At 32.8% G+C, this 19,749-nt stretch overlaps 1 protein-coding gene across 1 annotated transcript in view; it reads right to left on the bottom strand.

Annotated features, from left to right (window-relative positions):
- Positions 1-2,144: 2,144 nt before the first annotated feature.
- The window catches only part of LOC139517503 (low-density lipoprotein receptor-related protein 4-like), an 83,084-nt gene continuing 65,479 nt past the window's right edge, over positions 2,145-19,749 (bottom strand). The window contains exons 19-22 of the mRNA XM_071308654.1: positions 19,638-19,661; positions 18,634-18,657; positions 9,252-9,357; positions 2,145-2,477 (exon numbers count right to left, since the gene is read on the bottom strand). Of these exons, the coding sequence (XP_071164755.1) occupies positions 2,297-2,477; positions 9,252-9,357; positions 18,634-18,657; positions 19,638-19,661 (335 nt within the window). The 3' untranslated portion in view covers positions 2,145-2,296. The remainder of the gene's footprint in view (positions 2,478-9,251; positions 9,358-18,633; positions 18,658-19,637; positions 19,662-19,749) is intronic.

Below are 19,749 nucleotides of genomic sequence, written 5' to 3'. Positions count from 1 at the left end.
AACTTTGCTTGTGGTTGTATTAAACATGTAAGATAGTGATTTCCGATCTTGACACGGATTGTAGGCTGTTAACAAACAGGAGACTATTGTCACTTTTGATGTGACAAAGACGTCTACTTTTTACTCTCTTTATTGCGTTGTTTTCTCCCCCTTTTACTCGTCCAACTTAAAAATGTTTCATCATATTTTTTTGTTTTGCATGGCACGCCATCACTTATAAAAAATATTAACACATTTAAGGTCAACTATTTGTTATAATACGTCGTTTTTGTAGAAAGTACCGTTTTACCTATAGCAGAGTGAAAACGACAAAATGACGTCAATTATTGCCAAAACATGAACGATATGCAACTAAGAATCAGAGAGACGTTATCATAGTATCGTGTAAAGTAAAATTTGAATTTACTATATTACCAGCTGCTTCAAATAAGTCAATAATACTACAAAAGTGTTATTCTTTCAATTTTTTATGAATGACCTTTGACCCCAATTAAAAAAAATTGCACCATATTTCACTTTTACGACCGGGAAAAATGGAATCTACACATGTTTTCCTTTCGAATGATATATAATATAGCTGTGTGTTAGATAGGTGCATTAAAAATATTTTTTAGGTCTGAATGTCACTCGCCTAAAAACAGTTTTCGAAAAACAGATATAACAGACATGGATCAACGACAATCACTGACCTCCAGACTTTATTTACTTGAATGGGTTTATTGTTTTTTAAATCAAACATCGAGAGCACATTAATATGGACTTTCTCTTTACAATAAAATTATTAAACTCATCCAAATACCCGAAAATGCACAGTTATTGATTAATTTCTCCTCGTACTCCAATTCATCATTAGTGTTTTGGTATGAGGTGACCTTAAAGTTATCTTTATATTTTGGATATTATCAGGTTAATGTCTTGTTATACCCTGCTACCTTCCATATCAATAAAACAAAGACAGAAATATAAACAAGATAATATATTTTCATATGTTATCAATAAAATTGAGAATGGAACTGGGGAAACAAAAGCAAGAGGCTCCTGACTTGGGACAAGCGCGAAATTTCAGCGGGGTTAAACATGCTTTTTGATATATAAACCCTCCCCTATACCTCTAGCCAATGTAGAAAAACAAACGAACAACAATACGCACAGTAAAACTCAGTTTAAGAGAGGTCCGAGTCTGATGTCAGAATATGAAACAAATAAGATAAACAAACGACATTTTACTTGAATAGTCAACTCTGCTGTAAAAAGTCACACGAAGGTAGTTTCTACTAATGATAGAGTTATTGAATCAATCAATGCATGTAACATATGTTCTTAATAAAGGGAAATTATATATTTATTACGATGCAAGAACATATAATCGAGAACATAATTTCATCTTTTGCATTTTGGCAAAACATTACGGTTTTTCACAACTTTTGGGATCGGTTGCTGAGGTTTACCGATCATAACGTTGATTAACAACCAACAAAGAAGCATGAAGCACTTGAAATATTAATGATATGGTAGAGAATGATATTTTTTAATATTTTATTTATAATATGCCATGTGTTATTTAAACTTTGTCGTAACAGTTGTTCAATGATGTATTTTCACGTCAGAATTAGTAAATACCATCTTTCTGTAACGTTGGTTTACTTTCTCTTTTGTCAAGTGTGTTTTATTTTCACAGTTGACCAGGTTTGTTGTTTGAATAAGAGTCAATAATTCAAAAACAGTACATATCTTGAATTAAAGCTTTTTGTGTTAAGTAAAAGTCTATGTTCATGTTTTTATAGTTAACATAACCATCGAAGTATTTAACACTCATTCATCTTTAATGAAAAAAAAATTAATTAAAGAATAATATAACTATACAACGATGTGATATTAGGCGCGTACCCGTTGTTTTAACTACTAAATATGTATTATTATATTTGAAAACATATTATATTGATGAGGATATGAAAATATTGAGCAAAAGGCACAGCCAATGAAATCTCTCTCAACATTACACGTGCAACTTATACACAAGTGTATATAGAATAGAACATCTAGACTGGGATAATAATGATGCGAGTTTAAACATGTATGGTAGTGTATTAACTTCTCGAATACTCATATTCAAAATAAAGGCGTTTCAAAAAGAGGAAACAATATAGTTTGTACAATATTTTTTTCACACGTTGTTTAGAAAAATAGGTAATTACATGTTTTCCGTCAATTGTTTTTATTACAAATTCAGACAATATGTTGGCCAATTTGAAATAAACATTCAGTTCTTGTTAGTTTGATTGAAATAAATGTATTATTAGTTTTTCAATATTTGTTCTTCCATTTTGTCGTAAGATGGATTCTCTATTCCTGAGTCAAAATTTGAATCTAATCCTGGTTCGTCTCGGTTATTTTTATCTGGAAAAGTTATTCTATAAAAGGTATCAACTTGACTGTCCTCTATTAATCGATTATGTGGAATAAATGGTGAACGCCATCTGAAATATAAAAATAACCAGTTTAAACAGAACCAATGGAATCAATGAAAAAACACCATATGAAATAGTTCGTTCTAAATATCTTTCAAAATAACTATTACTGATTGAAATAACAAAAGAAATCTTTTTATTTCTTATATATTCCATCTTCTCAGCTACCAGCAAGTATATCGTATAAAGTTCGCTATGGACTTGCAAATTTAAATGAGAATTTTAACTAGATAACACGGTGCTTCAAATGTTCAACATTATAGTCTGTTGATATGGGGTCTTACTGTAAGTTCCTCAAAATCAGTATTCAACTATAACATCCAGTATAGTGTATACCTGAACTGAGGGAGATGTTACACCAACTATAACATCCAGTATAGTGTATATCTGAACTGAGGGAGATGTTACACCAACTATAACATCAAGTATAGTGTATACCTGAACTGAAGGAGATGTTACACCAACTATAACATCCAGTATAGTGTATACCTGAACTAAGGGAGATGTTACACCAACTATAATATCCAGTATAGTGTATACCTGAACTGAGGGAGATGTTACACCAACTATAACATCCAGTATAGTGTATACCTGAACTGAGGGAGATGTTACACCAACTATAACATCCAGTATAGTGTATACCTGAACTGATGGAGATGTTACACCAACTATAACATCCAGTATAGTGTATACCTGAACTGAGGGAGATGTTACACCAACTATAACATCCAGTATAGTGTATACCTGAACTGAGGGAGATGTTACACCAACTATAACATCCAGTATAGTGTATACCTGAACTGAGAGAGATGTTACACCAACTATAACATCCAGTATAGTGTATACCTGAACTAAGGGAGATGTAACACCAACTATAATATCCATTATAGTGTATACCTGAACTAAGGGAGATGTTATACCAACTATAATATCCATTATAGTGTATCCCTGAACTGAGGGAGACGTTATACCAACTATACTATCCATTATAGTGTATACCTGAACTAAGGGAGACGGTATACCAACTATAACATCCAGTATAGAGTATACCTGAACTAAGGGAGATGTTACACCAACTATAATATCCATTATAGTGTATACCTGAACTAAACTAAAGGGAGACGTTATACCAACTATAATATCCATTATAATGTATCCCTGAACTAAGGGAGATGTTACACCAACTATAATATCCATTATAGTGTATACCTGAACTAAGGGAGATGTTACACCAACTATAATATCCATTATAGTGTATACCTGAACTAAGGGAGACGTTATACCAACTCTAATATCCATTACAGTGTATACCTGAACTAAGGGAGATGTTACACCAACTATAATATACATTACAGTGTATACCTGAACTAAGGGAGATGTTATACCAACTACAATATCCATTACAGTGTATACCTGAACTAAGGGAGACGTTATACCAACTATAATATCCATTATAGTGTATACCTGAACTCAGGGAGACGTTATACCAACTATAATATCAATTATAGTGTATACCTGAACTGAGGGAGATGTTATACCAACTACAATATCCATTATAGTGTATACCTGAACTAAGGGAGACGTTATACCAACTATAATATCCATTATAGTGTATACCTGAACTAAGGGAGACGTTATACCAACTATAATATCAATTATAGTGTATACCTGAACTGAGGGAGACGTTATACCAACTATAATATCCATTATAGTGTATACCTGAACTGAGGGAGACATTATACCGACTATAATATCCATTATAGTGTATACCTGAACTAAGGGAGACGTTATACTAACTATAATATCCATTATAGTGTATACCTGAACTAAGGGAGACGTTATAACAACTACAATATCCATTATAGTGTATACCTGAACTAAGGGAGACGTTATACCGACTATAATATCCATTATAGTGTATACCTGAACTAAGGGAGACGTTATACCAACTCTAATATCCATTATAGTGTATACCTGAACTAAGGGAGACGTTATACCAACTATAATATCCATTATAGTGTATACCTGAACTGAGGGAGACGTTATACCAACTATAATATCCATTATAGTGTATACCTGAACTGAGGGAGACGTTATACCAACTATAATATCCATTATAGTGTATACCTGAACTAAGGGAGACGTTATACCGACTATAATATCCATTATAGTGAATACCTGAACTGAGGGAGACGTTATACCAACTGTAATATCCATTACAGTGTATACCTGAACTAAGGGAGATGTTATACCAACTCTAATATCCATTATAGTGTATATCTGAACTAAGGGAGATGTTATACCGACTATAATATCCATTACAGTGTATACCTGAACTAAGGGAGGTGTTACACCAACTATAATATCCATTACAGTGTATACCTGAACTAAGGGAGATGTTATACCAACTACAATATCCATTATAGTGTATACCTGAACTAAGGGAGACGTTATAACAACTACAATATCCATTATAGTGTATACCTGAACTGAGGGAGACGTTATACCAACTATAATATCCATCATTATAGTGTATACCTGAACTAAGGGAGACGTTATACCAACTATAATATCCATTAAAGTGTATACCTGAACTGAGGGAGACGTTATACCAACTATAATATCCATTATAGTGTAAACCTGAACTAAGGGAGACGTTATACCAACTATAATATCCATTATAGTGTATACCTGAACTAAGGGAGACGTTATACCAACTATAATATCCATAATAGTGTATAACTGAACTAAGAGAGACGTTATACCAACTATAATATCCATAATAGTGTATACCTGAACTAAGAGAGACGTTATACCAACTATAATATCCATTATAGTGTACACCTGAACTAAGGGAGACGTTATACCAACTATAATATCCATCATTATAGTGTATACCTGAACTAAGGGAGACGTTATACCAACTATAATATCCATTAAAGTGTATACCTGAACTGAGGGAGACGTTATACCAACTATAATATCCATTATAGTGTATACCTGAACTAAGGGAGACGTTATACCAACTATAATATCCATTAAAGTGTATACCTGAACTAAGGGAGACGTTATACCAACTATAATATCCATTATAGTGTATACCTGAACTAAGGGAGACGTTATACCAACTATAATATCCATAATAGTGTATAACTGAACTAAGAGAGACGTTATACCAACTACAATATCCATAATAGTGTATACCTGAACTAAGAGAGACGTTATACCAACTATAATATTCATTATAGTGTACACCTGAACTAAGGGAGACGTTATACCAACTATAATATCCATCATTATAGTGTATACCTGAACTAAGGGAGATGTTATACCAACTATAATATCCATTATAGTGTACACCTGAACTAAGGGAGACGTTATACCAACTATGATATCCATTATAGTGTATACCTGAACTAAGGGAGACGTTATACCAACTATAATATCCATCATTATAGTGTATACCTGAACTAAGGGAGATGTTATACCAACTATAATATCCATTATAGTGTACACCTGAACTAAGGGAGACGTTATACCAACTATGATATCCATTATAGTGTATACCTGAACTAAGGGAGACGTTATACCAACTATAATATCCATCATTATAGTGTATACCTGAACTAAGGGAGACGTTATACCAACTACAATATCCATTATAGAGTATACCTGAACTGAGGGAGACGTTATACCGACTATAATATCCATTATAGTGTATACCTAAACTAAGGGAGACGTTATACCAACTATAATATCCATCATTATAGTGTATACCTGAACTAAGGGAGACGTTATACCAACTACAATATCCATTATAGAGTATACCTGAACTGAGGGAGACGTTATACCGACTATAATATCCATTATAGTGTATACCTGAACTAAGGGAGACGTTATACCAACTATAATATCCATTATAGTGTATACCTGAACTAAGGGAGACGTTATACCAACTATAATATCCATTATAGTGTATACCTGAACTAAGGGAGACGTTATACCAACTATAATATCCATTATAGTGTATACTTGAACTGAGAGAGATGTTACACCAACTATAACATCCAGTATAGTGTATACCTGAACTAAGGGAGATGTTACACCAACTATATTATCCATTATAGTGTATACCTGAACTGAGGGAGACGTTATACCGACTATAATATCCATTATAGTGTATACCTGAACTGAGGGAGACGTTATACCGACTATAATATCCATTATAGTGTATACCTGAACTGAGGGAGACGTTATACCAACTATAATATCCAGTATAGTGTATACCTGAACTGAGGGAGACGTTATACCAACTATAATATCCATTATAGTGTATACCTGAACTAAGGGAGACGTTATACCAACTACAATATCCATTATAGTGTATACCTGAACTAAGGGAGATGTTACACCAACTATAATATCCATTATAGTGTATACCTGAACTAAGGGAAATGTTATACCAACTATAATATCCATTATAGTGTATACCTGAACTAAGGGAGACGTTATACCAACTATAATATCCATTATAGTGTATACCTGAACTAAGGGAGACGTTATACCAACTATAATATCCATTACAGTTTATACCTGAACTAAGGGAGACGTTATACCAACTACCTGAACGAAGGGAGACGTTATACCAACTATAATATCCATTACAGTGTATACCTGAACTAAGGGAGACGTTATACCAACTATAATATCCATTATATTTTATACCTGAACTATGGGAGATGTTATACCAACTCTAATATCCATTATAGTGTATACCTGAACTAAGGGAGACGTTATACCAACTATAATATCCATTACAGTGTATACCTGAACTAAGGGAGACGTTATACCAACTATAATATCCATAATAGTGTATACCTGAACTAAGGGAGACGTTACACCAACTACAATATCCATAATAGTGTATACCTGAACTGAGGGAGACATTATACCAACTATAATATCCATTATAGTGTATACCTGAACTAAGGGAGACGTTATACCAACTATAATATCCATTATAGTGTATACCTGAACTAAGGGAGACGTTACACCAACTATAATATCGATTATAGTGTATACCTGAACTAAGGGAGATGTTATACCAACTACAATATCCATTATAGTGTATACCTGAACTAAGGGAGACGTTAAACCATCTATACTATCCATTATAGTGTATACCTGAACTGAGGGAGACGTTTTACCAACTATACTATCCATTATAGTGTATACCTGAACTAAGGGAGACGTTATACCAACTATAATATCCATTACAGTGTATACCTGAACTAAGGGAGACGTTATACCAACTATAATATCCATTATAGTGTATACCTGAACTAAGGGAGATGTTATACCAACTCTAATATCCATTATAGTGTATACCTGAACTAAGGGAGACGTTATACCAACTCTAATATCCATTATATTTTATACCTGAACTAAGGTAGATGTTATACCAACTATAATATCCATTATATTTTATACCTGAACTAAGGGAGATGTTATACCAACTACAATATCCATTATAGTGTATACCTGAACTAAGGGAGATTTTATTTGAACATTAGTACACTACTTCATATCAATTAGCCATTTTAAGATTTTATATATCGATGAATATAATGTACAAAATAAACGACAACCAAATACATAACACAGCAACAAACGACAACAACTTAATCACATGACTTAGAACAAGCACATACCGAATTGTGCCGAACTCTACCGCTAACATTGGACAAGTACACTTCCAAACAATATTGTATAGAATATGAAATTTCCTTTAATTATCTGTTAATGATGTACCTATACGCTAAATACAATGAAGATGCTTTAATATATTATACAAAAAAGAAAACAACACAACTACCAATTGATGAAAATTGAAAGGCGACAATATAATGTCCACAAAACATTTATAACGTGACTTAGGCACAAGAAAACCCATTCCAGAATAGACATTAACCTAGTTACTTTGGAAACTGAATAATTTGTGAACTTGTCTCACTCGTCGTGTTGTTCATGACAAGGACTAATGCAGTGTTAAGTTGATTACGGTGAAAAGTTATAAAAGAGGACGGTAGGAACGAATAAATAGACTCTTACGACATCTTGTGCATCCGAGTCGTTCAAGTTCATAAACTTGGCCATAAATTCCTAATTACATCCTTAATAAGACAGAGAGTTCTAAGGAAGATTTTATTTTTTTAATTAAGTTAACAATTTTCACGTTAATTAATTTTGTATAGTTCTCAATTATCTAGCTTCAACATGTGTTTAAACCATTTTCTCTTATGTCTTATGACATTGATTTCATAACGCTAATTAAAAAATCCGATCTTCACATTCACTACTAGTAGTTGATATGTTACACAAGGAAACTAAGGAATATTTATAACAAATTACGTTGAAGATATTGTTCGATCGATTAAAATTTCCCTTTATACATGCTACGTTGCATGTTGACTGCAATAATAACATTTAACGGTACTTATGTTTTCTGCACCATTGCGCATAGTGAGAGATACTGCCTGTTCCGATTATTGTTATATGTTGTGCCCTGCATTATATTATGAATAAAAGGACACGTTGAGTACAAGTCAATGAAACAAAAACACAACAACTACACCATTTATGAAAATGGCTGATTTTTTTAAGTCCATTTGGTTTTGATATAAACAAATTATTTATGTTTTGGGCTTTTAGAATTGCCAATAAAGAATAAACTCAAACAGGAACCGCAAAGACTTAGACATATTTTTATTAGTTTATACATACCTTCTATATGCATATATTCCAGCAACGGATCCACATGCAGCAAGTACTAAACAGGCACAAACAACAGCTACAACTCCTGCTACTGGGAGACCAGAATTATCTATATCTGTAAAATATTTGGAAAACATTTATTCAAACTTCATAGTTTTTCACATTTAAAAACTGTACAAAAAGAACAAGAATTTCTTACCAGTGTCTAACAAACTTACAAAAGTAGATATTAAATCAGCCTTGTTCTTCATAGGGAATGACTACACCAAGTCAGGAATATGACATAGTAGATATTAAATCAGCCTTGTTCTTCATAGGGAATGACTACTCCAAGTCAGGAATATGACATAGTAGATATTAAATCAGCCTTGTTCTTCATAGGGAATGACTACACCAAGTCAGGAATATGACATAGTAGATATTAAATCAGCCTTGTTCTTCATAGGGAATGACTACACCAAGTCAGGAATATGACATAGTAGATATTAAATCAGCCTTGTTCTTCATAGGGAATGACTACACCAAGTCAGGAATATGACATAGTAGATATTAAATCAGCCTTGTTCTTCATAGGGAATGACTACACCAAGTCAGTAATATGACATAGTAGATATTAAATCAGCCTTGTTCTTCAATGACTACACCAAGTCAGGAATATGACATAGTAGATATTAAATCAGCCTTGTTCTTCATATGGAATGCCTGTACCAAGTCAGGAATATGACATAGTATATATTAAATCAGCCTTGTTCTTCATAGGGAATGACTACACCAAGTCAGGAATATGACATAGTAGATATTAAATCAGCCTTGTTCTTCATAGGGAATGACTACACCAAGTCAGTAATATGACATAGTAGATATTAAATCAGCCTTGTTCTTCAATGACTACACCAAGTCAGGAATATGACATAGTAGATATTAAATCAGCCTTGTTCTTCATAGGGAATGACTACACCAAGTCAGGAATATGACATAGTAGATATTAAATCAGCCTTGTTCTTCATAGGGAATGACGACACCAAGTCAGGAATATGACATAGTAGATATTAAATCAGCCTGGTTCTTCCTAGGGAATGACTAAACCAAGTCAGTAATATGACATAGTAGATATTAAATCAGCCTTGTTCTTCATAGGGAATGACTACACCAAGTCAGGAATATGACATAGTAGATATTAAATCAGCCTTGTTCTTCATAGGGAATGACTAAACCAAGTCAGTAATATGACATAGTAGATATTAAATCAGCCTTGTTCTTCATAGGGAATGACTACACCAAGTCAGTAATATGACATAGTAGATATTAAATCAGCCTTGTTCTTCATAGGGAATGACTACACCAAGTCAGGAATGACATAGTAGATATTAAATCAGCCTTGTTCTTCATAGGGAATGACTACACCAAGTCAGTAATATGACATAGTAGATATTAAATCAGCCTTGTTCTTCATAGGGAATGACTACACCAAGTCAGGAATATGACATAGTAGATATTAAATCAGCCTTGTTCTTCATAGGGAATGACTACACCAAGTCAGTAATATGACATAGTAGATATTAAATCAGCCTTGTTCTTCAATGACTACACCAAGTCAGGAATATGACATAGTAGATATTAAATCAGCCTTGTTCTTCATAGGGAATGACTACACCAAGTCAGTAATATGACATAGTAGATATTAAATCAGCCTTGTTCTTCATAGGGAATGACTACACCAAGTCAGGAATATGACATAGTAGATATTAAATCAGCCTTGTTCTTCATAGGGAATGACTACACCAAGTCAGGAATATGACATAGTAGATATTAAATCAGCCTTGTTCTTCATAGGGAATGACTACACCAAGTCAGTAATATGACATAGTAGATATTAAATCAGCCTTGTTCTTCAATGACTACACCAAGTCAGGAATATGACATAGTAGATATTAAATCAGCCTTGTTCTTCATAGGGAATGACTACACCAAGTCAGGAATATGACATAGTAGATATTAAATCAGCCTTGTTCTTCATAGGGAATGACTACACCAAGTCAGTAATATGACATAGTAGATATTAAATCAGCCTTGTTCGTCATAGGGAATGACTACACCAAGTCAGGAATATGACATAGTATATATTAAATCAGCCTTGTTCTTCATAGGGAATGACTACACCAAGTCAGTAATATGACATAGTAGATATTAAATCAGCCTTGTTCTTCATAGGGAATGACTACACCAAGTCAGTAATATGACATAGTAGATATTAAATCAGCCTTGTTCTTCAATGACTACACCAAGTCAGGAATATGACATAGTAGATATTAAATCAGCCTTGTTCTTCATAGGGAATGACTACACCAAGTCAGTAATATGACATAGTAGATATTAAATCAGCCTTGTTCTTCATAGGGAATGACTACACCAAGTCAGTAATATGACATAGTAGATATTAAATCAGCCTTGTTCTTCATAGGGAATGACTACACCAAGTCAGTAATATGACATAGTAGATATTAAATCAGCCTTGTTCTTCAATGACTACACCAAGTCAGGAATATGACATAGTAGATATTAAATCAGCCTTGTTCTTCATAGGGAATGACTACACCAAGTCAGGAATATGACATAGTAGATATTAAATCAGCCTTGTTCTTCATAGGGAATGACTACACCAAGTCAGTAATATGACATAGTAGATATTAAATCAGCCTTGTTCTTCATAGGGAATGACTACACCAAGTCAGGAATATGACATAGTATATATTAAATCAGCCTTGTTCTTCATAGGGAATGACTACACCAAGTCAGTAATATGACATAGTAGATATTAAATCAGCCTTGTTCTTCATAGGGAATGACTACACCAAGTCAGTAATATGACATAGTAGATATTAAATCAGCCTTGTTCTTCAATGACTACACCAAGTCAGGAATATGACATAGTAGATATTAAATCAGCCTTGTTCTTCATAGGGAATGACTACACCAAGTCAGGAATATGACATAGTAGATATTAAATCAGCCTTGTTCTTCATAGGGAATGACTACACCAAGTCAGGAATATGACATAGTAGATATTAAATCAGCCTTGTTCTTCATAGGGAATGACTACACCAAGTCAGGAATATGACATAGTAGATATTAAATCAGCCTTGTTCTTCATAGGGAATGACTACACCAAGTCAGGAATATGACATAGTAGATATTAAATCAGCCTTGTTCTTCATAGGGAATGACTACACCAAGTCAGTAATATGACATAGTAGATATTAAATCAGCCTTGTTCTTCATAGGGAATGACTACTCCAAGTCAGTAATATGACATAGTAGATATTAAATCAGCCTTGTTCTTCATAGGGAATGACTACACCAAGTCAGGAATATGACATAGTAGATATTAAATCAGCCTTGTTCTTCATAGGGAATGACTACACCAAGTCAGTAATATGACATAGTAGATATTAAATCAGCCTTGTTCTTCATAGGGAATGACTACACCAAGTCAGTAATATGACATAGTAGATATTAAATCAGCCTTGTTCTTCATAGGGAATGACTACACCAAGTCAGAAATATGACATAGTATATATTAAATCAGCCTTGTTCTTCATAGGGAATGACTACACCAAGTCAGTAATATGACATAGTAGATATTAAATCAGCCTTGTTCTTCATAGGGAATGACTACACCAAGTCAGGAATATGACATAGTAGATATTAAATCAGCCTTGTTCTTCATAGGGAATGACTACACCAAGTCAGGAATATGACATAGTAGATATTAAATCAGCCTTGTTCTTCATAGGGAATGACTACACCAAGTCAGGAATATGACATAGTAGATATTAAATCAGCCTTGTTCTTCATAGGGAATGACTACACCAAGTCAGTAATATGACATAGTAGATATTAAATCAGCCTTGTTCTTCAATGACTACACCAAGTCAGGAATATGACATAGTAGATATTAAATCAGCCTTGTTCTTCATAGGGAATGACTACACCAAGTCAGGAATATGACATAGTAGATATTAAATCAGCCTTGTTCTTCATAGGGAATGACTACACCAAGTCAGTAATATGACATAGTAGATATTAAATCAGCCTTGTTCTTCATAGGGAATGACTACACCAAGTCAGGAATATGACATAGTAGATATTAAATCAGCCTTGTTCTTCATAGGGAATGACTACACCAAGTCAGTAATATGACATAGTAGATATTAAATCAGCCTTGTTCTTCATAGGGAATGACTACACCAAGTCAGGAATATGACATAGTAGATATTAAATCAGCCTTGTTCTTCATAGGGAATGACTACACCAAGTCAGTAATATGACATAGTAGATATTAAATCAGCCTTGTTCTTCATAGGGAATGACTACACCAAGTCAGGAATATGACATAGTAGATATTAAATCAGCCTTGTTCTTCATAGGGAATGACTACACCAAGTCAGGAATGACATAGTAGATATTAAATCAGCCTTGTTCTTCATAGGGAATGACTACACCAAGTCAGGAATATGACATAGTAGATATTAAATCAGCCTTGTTCTTCATAGGGAATGACTACACCAAGTCAGGAATATGACATAGTAGATATTAAATCAGCCTTGTTCTTCATAGGGAATGACTACACCAAGTCAGGAATATGACATAGTAGATATTAAATCAGCCTTGTTCTTCATAGGGAATGACTACACCAAGTCAGTAATATGACATAGTAGATATTAAATCAGCCTTGTTCTTCATAGGGAATGACTACTCCAAGTCAGGAATATGACATAGTAGATATTAAATCAGCCTTGTTCTTCATAGGGAATGACTACACCAAGTCAGTAATATGACATAGTAGATATTAAATCAGCCTTGTTCTTCAATGACTACACCAAGTCAGGAATATGACATAGTAGATATTAAATCAGCCTTGTTCTTCATAGGGAATGACTACACCAAGTCAGGAATATGACATAGTAGATATTAAATCAGCCTTGTTCTTCATAGGGAATGACTACACCAAGTCAGGAATATGACATAGTAGATATTAAATCAGCCTTGTTCTTCATAGGGAATGACTACACCAAGTCAGGAATATGACATAGTAGATATTAAATCAGCCTTGTTCTTCATAGGGAATGACTACACCAAGTCAGGAATATGACATAGTAGATATTAAATCAGCCTTGTTCTTCATAGGGAATGACTACACCAAGTCAGGAATATGACATAGTAGATATTAAATCAGCCTTGTTCTTCATAGGGAATGACTACACCAAGTCAGTAATATGACATAGTAGATATTAAATCAGCCTTGTTCTTCATAGGGAATGACTACACCAAGTCAGGAATATGACATAGTAGATATTAAATCAGCCTTGTTCTTCATAGGGAATGACTACACCAAGTCAGTAATATGACATAGTAGATATTAAATCAGCCTTGTTCTTCATAGGGAATGACTACTCCAAGTCAGGAATATGACATAGTAGATATTAAATCAGCCTTGTTCTTCATAGGGAATGACTACACCAAGTCAGTAATATGACATAGTAGATATTAAATCAGCCTTGTTCTTCAATGACTACACCAAGTCAGGAATATGACATAGTAGATATTAAATCAGCCTTGTTCTTCATAGGGAATGACTACACCAAGTCAGGAATATGACATAGTAGATATTAAATCAGCCTTGTTCTTCATAGGGAATGACTACACCAAGTCAGTAATATGACATAGTAGATATTAAATCAGCCTTGTTCTTCATAGGGAATGACTACACCAAGTCAGGAATATGACATAGTAGATATTAAATCAGCCTTGTTCTTCATAGGGAATGACTACTCCAAGTCAGGAATATGACATAGTAGATATTAAATCAGCCTTGTTCTTCATAGGGAATGACTACACCAAGTCAGGAATATGACATAGTAGATATTAAATCAGCCTTGTTCTTCATAGGGAATGACTACACCAAGTCAGGAATATGACATAGTAGATATTAAATCAGCCTTGTTCTTCATAGGGAATGACTACACCAAGTCAGGAATATGACATAGTAGATATTAAATCAGCCTTGTTCTTCATAGGGAATGACTACACCAAGTCAGTAATATGACATAGTAGATATTAAATCAGCCTTGTTCTTCAATGACTACACCAAGTCAGGAATATGACATAGTAGATATTAAATCAGCCTTGTTCTTCATAGGGAATGACTACACCAAGTCAGGAATATGACATAGTAGATATTAAATCAGCCTTGTTCTTCATAGGGAATGACTACACCAAGTCAGGAATATGACATAGTAGATATTAAATCAGCCTTGTTCTTCATAGGGAATGACTACACCAAGTCAGTAATATGACATAGTAGATATTAAATCAGCCTTGTTCTTCATAGGGAATGACTACACCAAGTCAGGAATATGACATAGTAGATATTAAATCAGCCTTGTTCTTCATAGGGAATGACTACACCAAGTCAGGAATATGACAGTATTCCATTCGTTTGATGTGTTGGCTCTGACATTTTAGTTTTAATTTTCCTTAGAGTTCGGTATTGTTGTTATTTTACATTTGCATGTCTTTCACTGCAAATATTTATATTTTGTGTTTAAATATATTGAAAGAACAATGAATATTGATGAAGTTATTTTACATGCATAGCTTTGTAAGACTTTGACAACAATTAGCGATATATTCAATTAAAAAATGCTTTAATTTAACTAAATAGTTACAATCACCAACTAGTCGTTTTTCGTATTTATATCTAAGAATAAGACACAACCTGTATTTTGGCAGAAATACATATGATAAAACAAATGCATTTAAAGTCTGTATTATCAGATTTTGTTGTAACCTATATATTACATAAACGGCCATTTATCAGAATGGTTTAATGTTAACAGTGGTCTTAAACAAGGATGCCCATTATCTCCCTTGTTATTTAATTTATATATTAATGACCTAGTTTCATTCTTGAAATCATATGAGTGTGGTATTGATATTGATGATGAAAAAGTTTGTATTTTGCTTTATGCTGATGATGTGGTTTTACTTGCAAACGATGAAAAAGAATTACAAATTCTGTTTAATGCATTAGATATATGGTGTGGAGATAATTGTATGACCATTAATTCCAAAAAGTGTAATATTGTGCATTTTAGAACACCTTCTGTTGATAAGTCACATGTTGAATTTAAATGTGGGAATGATATCATTGAATATTCTACTACTTATACATATTTAGGTTTAGTTTTAAGTGAATTTTTAGATTATAATGTAACTGCTAAAGCTGTTGCAGCTTCTGCAAATAGAGCACTTGGCCTTGTTATAGCCAAGTGCAAAATCTTAGGTGGTGTTACTCATAATGTCTTTTCAAAATTATATGAGAGTTTGGTGCTTCCAATTGTTGAATATGGTGCTGGTATTTGGGGTTGCAAAAATTTTTCTTTTATAAATGCCATCCATAATAGAGCTTGCAGATTTTTTCTTGGAGTGGGTAAATATACTCCAAATGCTGCAGTTGCAGGGGATATGGGGTGGATACCTATCTTTCAAAAACAATGGCAATGCTTAATTCGACTATGGTGCCGTTTGAACAATATAAGTTCTGATCGTTTAAACAGAAAAATTTTCATATGGGCAGACATTATGAGTAAAAAACATAAGTGTATAAAAAAATGGAATTTTTATGTAAGGAAAACGTTTTCTGAGTATAATGCAGAACATTTGTGTATCATTACAGATTATGTTGATAGTACCTCAGTTGTCAATACTGTTATGTCTAAAATGTTTAGTAAATATGTCGAACAGTGGCAAGGCAATTTACAATCAGAGAAAGCTTTATCTGGTAAAGGTGGTAACAAACTTCGTACATATAATCTATTTAAGAACAGTTTTGAAACGGAAACTTATTGTAAAATTCCAATGCCATTTTTGCAAAGGAGTTCTTTTGCCAAATTTCGATGTGGTGTAGCACCACTAAGAATAGAAACGGGGAGATTTGAAAAATTAATTTTAAAAGATCGAGTCTGTGATAATTGTATGAATATTTTAGAAGATGAAGCCCATGTTATTTTATCGTGTCCTTTGTATGATGATTTTAGAAAAAAATTATTTGATGAAGCAACACATTTTAATAGTGATTTTATGTCTTATGATGATAAACAGAAATTAGTGTTTTTATTTACAGATAATAATATGATTCGTAGCTGTGCCAAAGCCTGTAATCTTATTTTATATAGACGTAGAAATGTTTTATACTGTAAATAATGTTAATGTCAATATGTTTTATAATAGATGCATTCTTTATATAATTTTTAATGTTATAGTCTCTTGTAATTCTGTACAGAATGGCTCTCCTTTTATATTTATATATTTTTACATTAAATGTAATTTTGTATTATATATTATTGAGAGATGAGACTTAAATAAAATATTGAATTGAAAATACATAAATGTCAATTAAGATTTTATAACGACGCTTATCCTATACATCAAATAATCTGTAACCCTTAATAAATATCGTTACACCGGTGTAACAACAGTTTATAATAATGTTTATAACGCCTAAAATAGTATTAAGCGCCCTTATCAACAATCGAAACCATATAAGGACACATAGATGTTCAGCAATCAACAATGCATGCATTTTTAAGTCTTATTGTTTAAGGCGGTACGTTGATCTATAGTTGTAAATGTCTGTGTCATTAGGTATATTGTTGATTGTCTTCATTGGCAATCACATCACATCTTCTTCCATATGAATGAATGCATTAACTATCACCAGATTTGAAAGTAACATCGAAATCATTGAGGATTATATGTAGTGTTTTTCTCGCATATATGAATAAAGATTATGTTTATTGCCAGTCAAGATTGGAACAATATTTTAAGACTGTTTTAATCAAAATTTTCAAAAAACAACAACCCAAAATGGTATGTCTGGTCTTTGAACAAGTTAAAAAGTAGCTGTATATATCAAATATAAAAATGTAAATGTAGAATTTGCATCAATGATATATTATCAAAATTTAGAATGAAAATGATAGAACGTTTTAAAAAAAAGAATGCTTAAGTAAGTAATATGTAGGCAAGATGATATTCCTTAATGTGTGTTTGGCAGTGACTTAGATAATGGCCATTTCGTTATGAACAAAACAACAGCACAATTATGTATTTATTACCTGATTTTTTTTAAGAATATGTTTTCAGAATCTAAATAAAGAAAATTTTAATGCATTCAAAAAATTAGGAGATACACAAAAAAGTAGGTAATGTACAAATACAGTTTTCTTATGAAAATGTTTGTTGTCGCGTGATATTTGAGCAATGGTTTCTATACAAACTAGAGGGAAAAGCTGATTTCAACACATGCATATTAAAAGAAAATACTCACTTGTTCTACGTTGAGATGTTTTTCCTGTACATATACATATAAAGACCATTTAGCATAATAAATTACAAGAACAGAAATGCATCTTTAGACATTTGAAACTTCATACTTAAATATATTTGCATTTAGGCCTATGCATCATATATTAAGCATTTAAAAATAAATCAAATATTGAAACATACGAAATAAAGTTGAAAACACTGAAGAGCATTTATCTCTGAATATATGTCTAAGAAACACTATGCTTCAATTGCCTTCGACTTATTTACCAGTTGTTCATCTTTGTGTTAGAACTTTTTTTAGTTCAAATCCAAATAATATTGTGCAAGAAAATACACATTAGCAACCTTTCTTGTTATGCCCTCAAGTTCATGCAGTCCAATGTCATGAGGCGGTTAGGTATACTCCATCCTAATACTAATAAATAATAAATAATATATACTAAATACACGGTTTCGAAAATATATTCGCCGACTCTTTACCTCTGTGTATATTTGATTTCTTTTTACAGAGTTGTGTATAATACGAAACTAATGGTTTATTTTTTGGGTAGAAGGTGTCTTTGAATAAGACAATAACAATCAAAACCAAGGAGTAAACAAAAAACTAAAAAAACCAAAGGACATTTACATCAACAGTTATAAATAATAAATAAGTAACAACACGAACTCCACTAAAAACCGGGAGTGAAATCGGGTGCTCCGGAAAGGTAAGCATTTCCTGCACCGTATACGGCACCCGTCGTGTTATTTCTTTGTTCAGTTCGGTAATGATGGATGGGTAGAAGGTTGCTTTGAATAAATTTGAAACCAATAAAATAAAAACACCACTCAATTATTTGTAATAAGAAAATATCTCCATACATGTATCAATAATGAATATAGCTGTTCATTTTGGTGAACGTTTATTTTTTTCTGAAAGTTTACTCTACTATAATAAAAGAAAGTCGAAAAGCAATTTTCTCATACTCATACTCTAATGAAAAAATACAGCATATTAACACTTACCAGGAATGTCCGTGCTTTTATATCCTAAAACATTGAAAGCAAAATTTTAACATCCAATTATCAAAACAACGGTTCATCGCACCTGTCAAAGACATTTCTTGGTCCTATCGAA

The sequence above is a fragment of the Mytilus edulis genome, chromosome 3 (assembly GCF_963676685.1).
Source record: "Mytilus edulis chromosome 3, xbMytEdul2.2, whole genome shotgun sequence".
NCBI lineage: Eukaryota > Metazoa > Mollusca > Bivalvia > Mytilida > Mytilidae > Mytilus > Mytilus edulis.
Note: the sequence above shows the minus strand (reverse complement) of the source record. Positions and strands in the feature narration are given on the sequence as shown.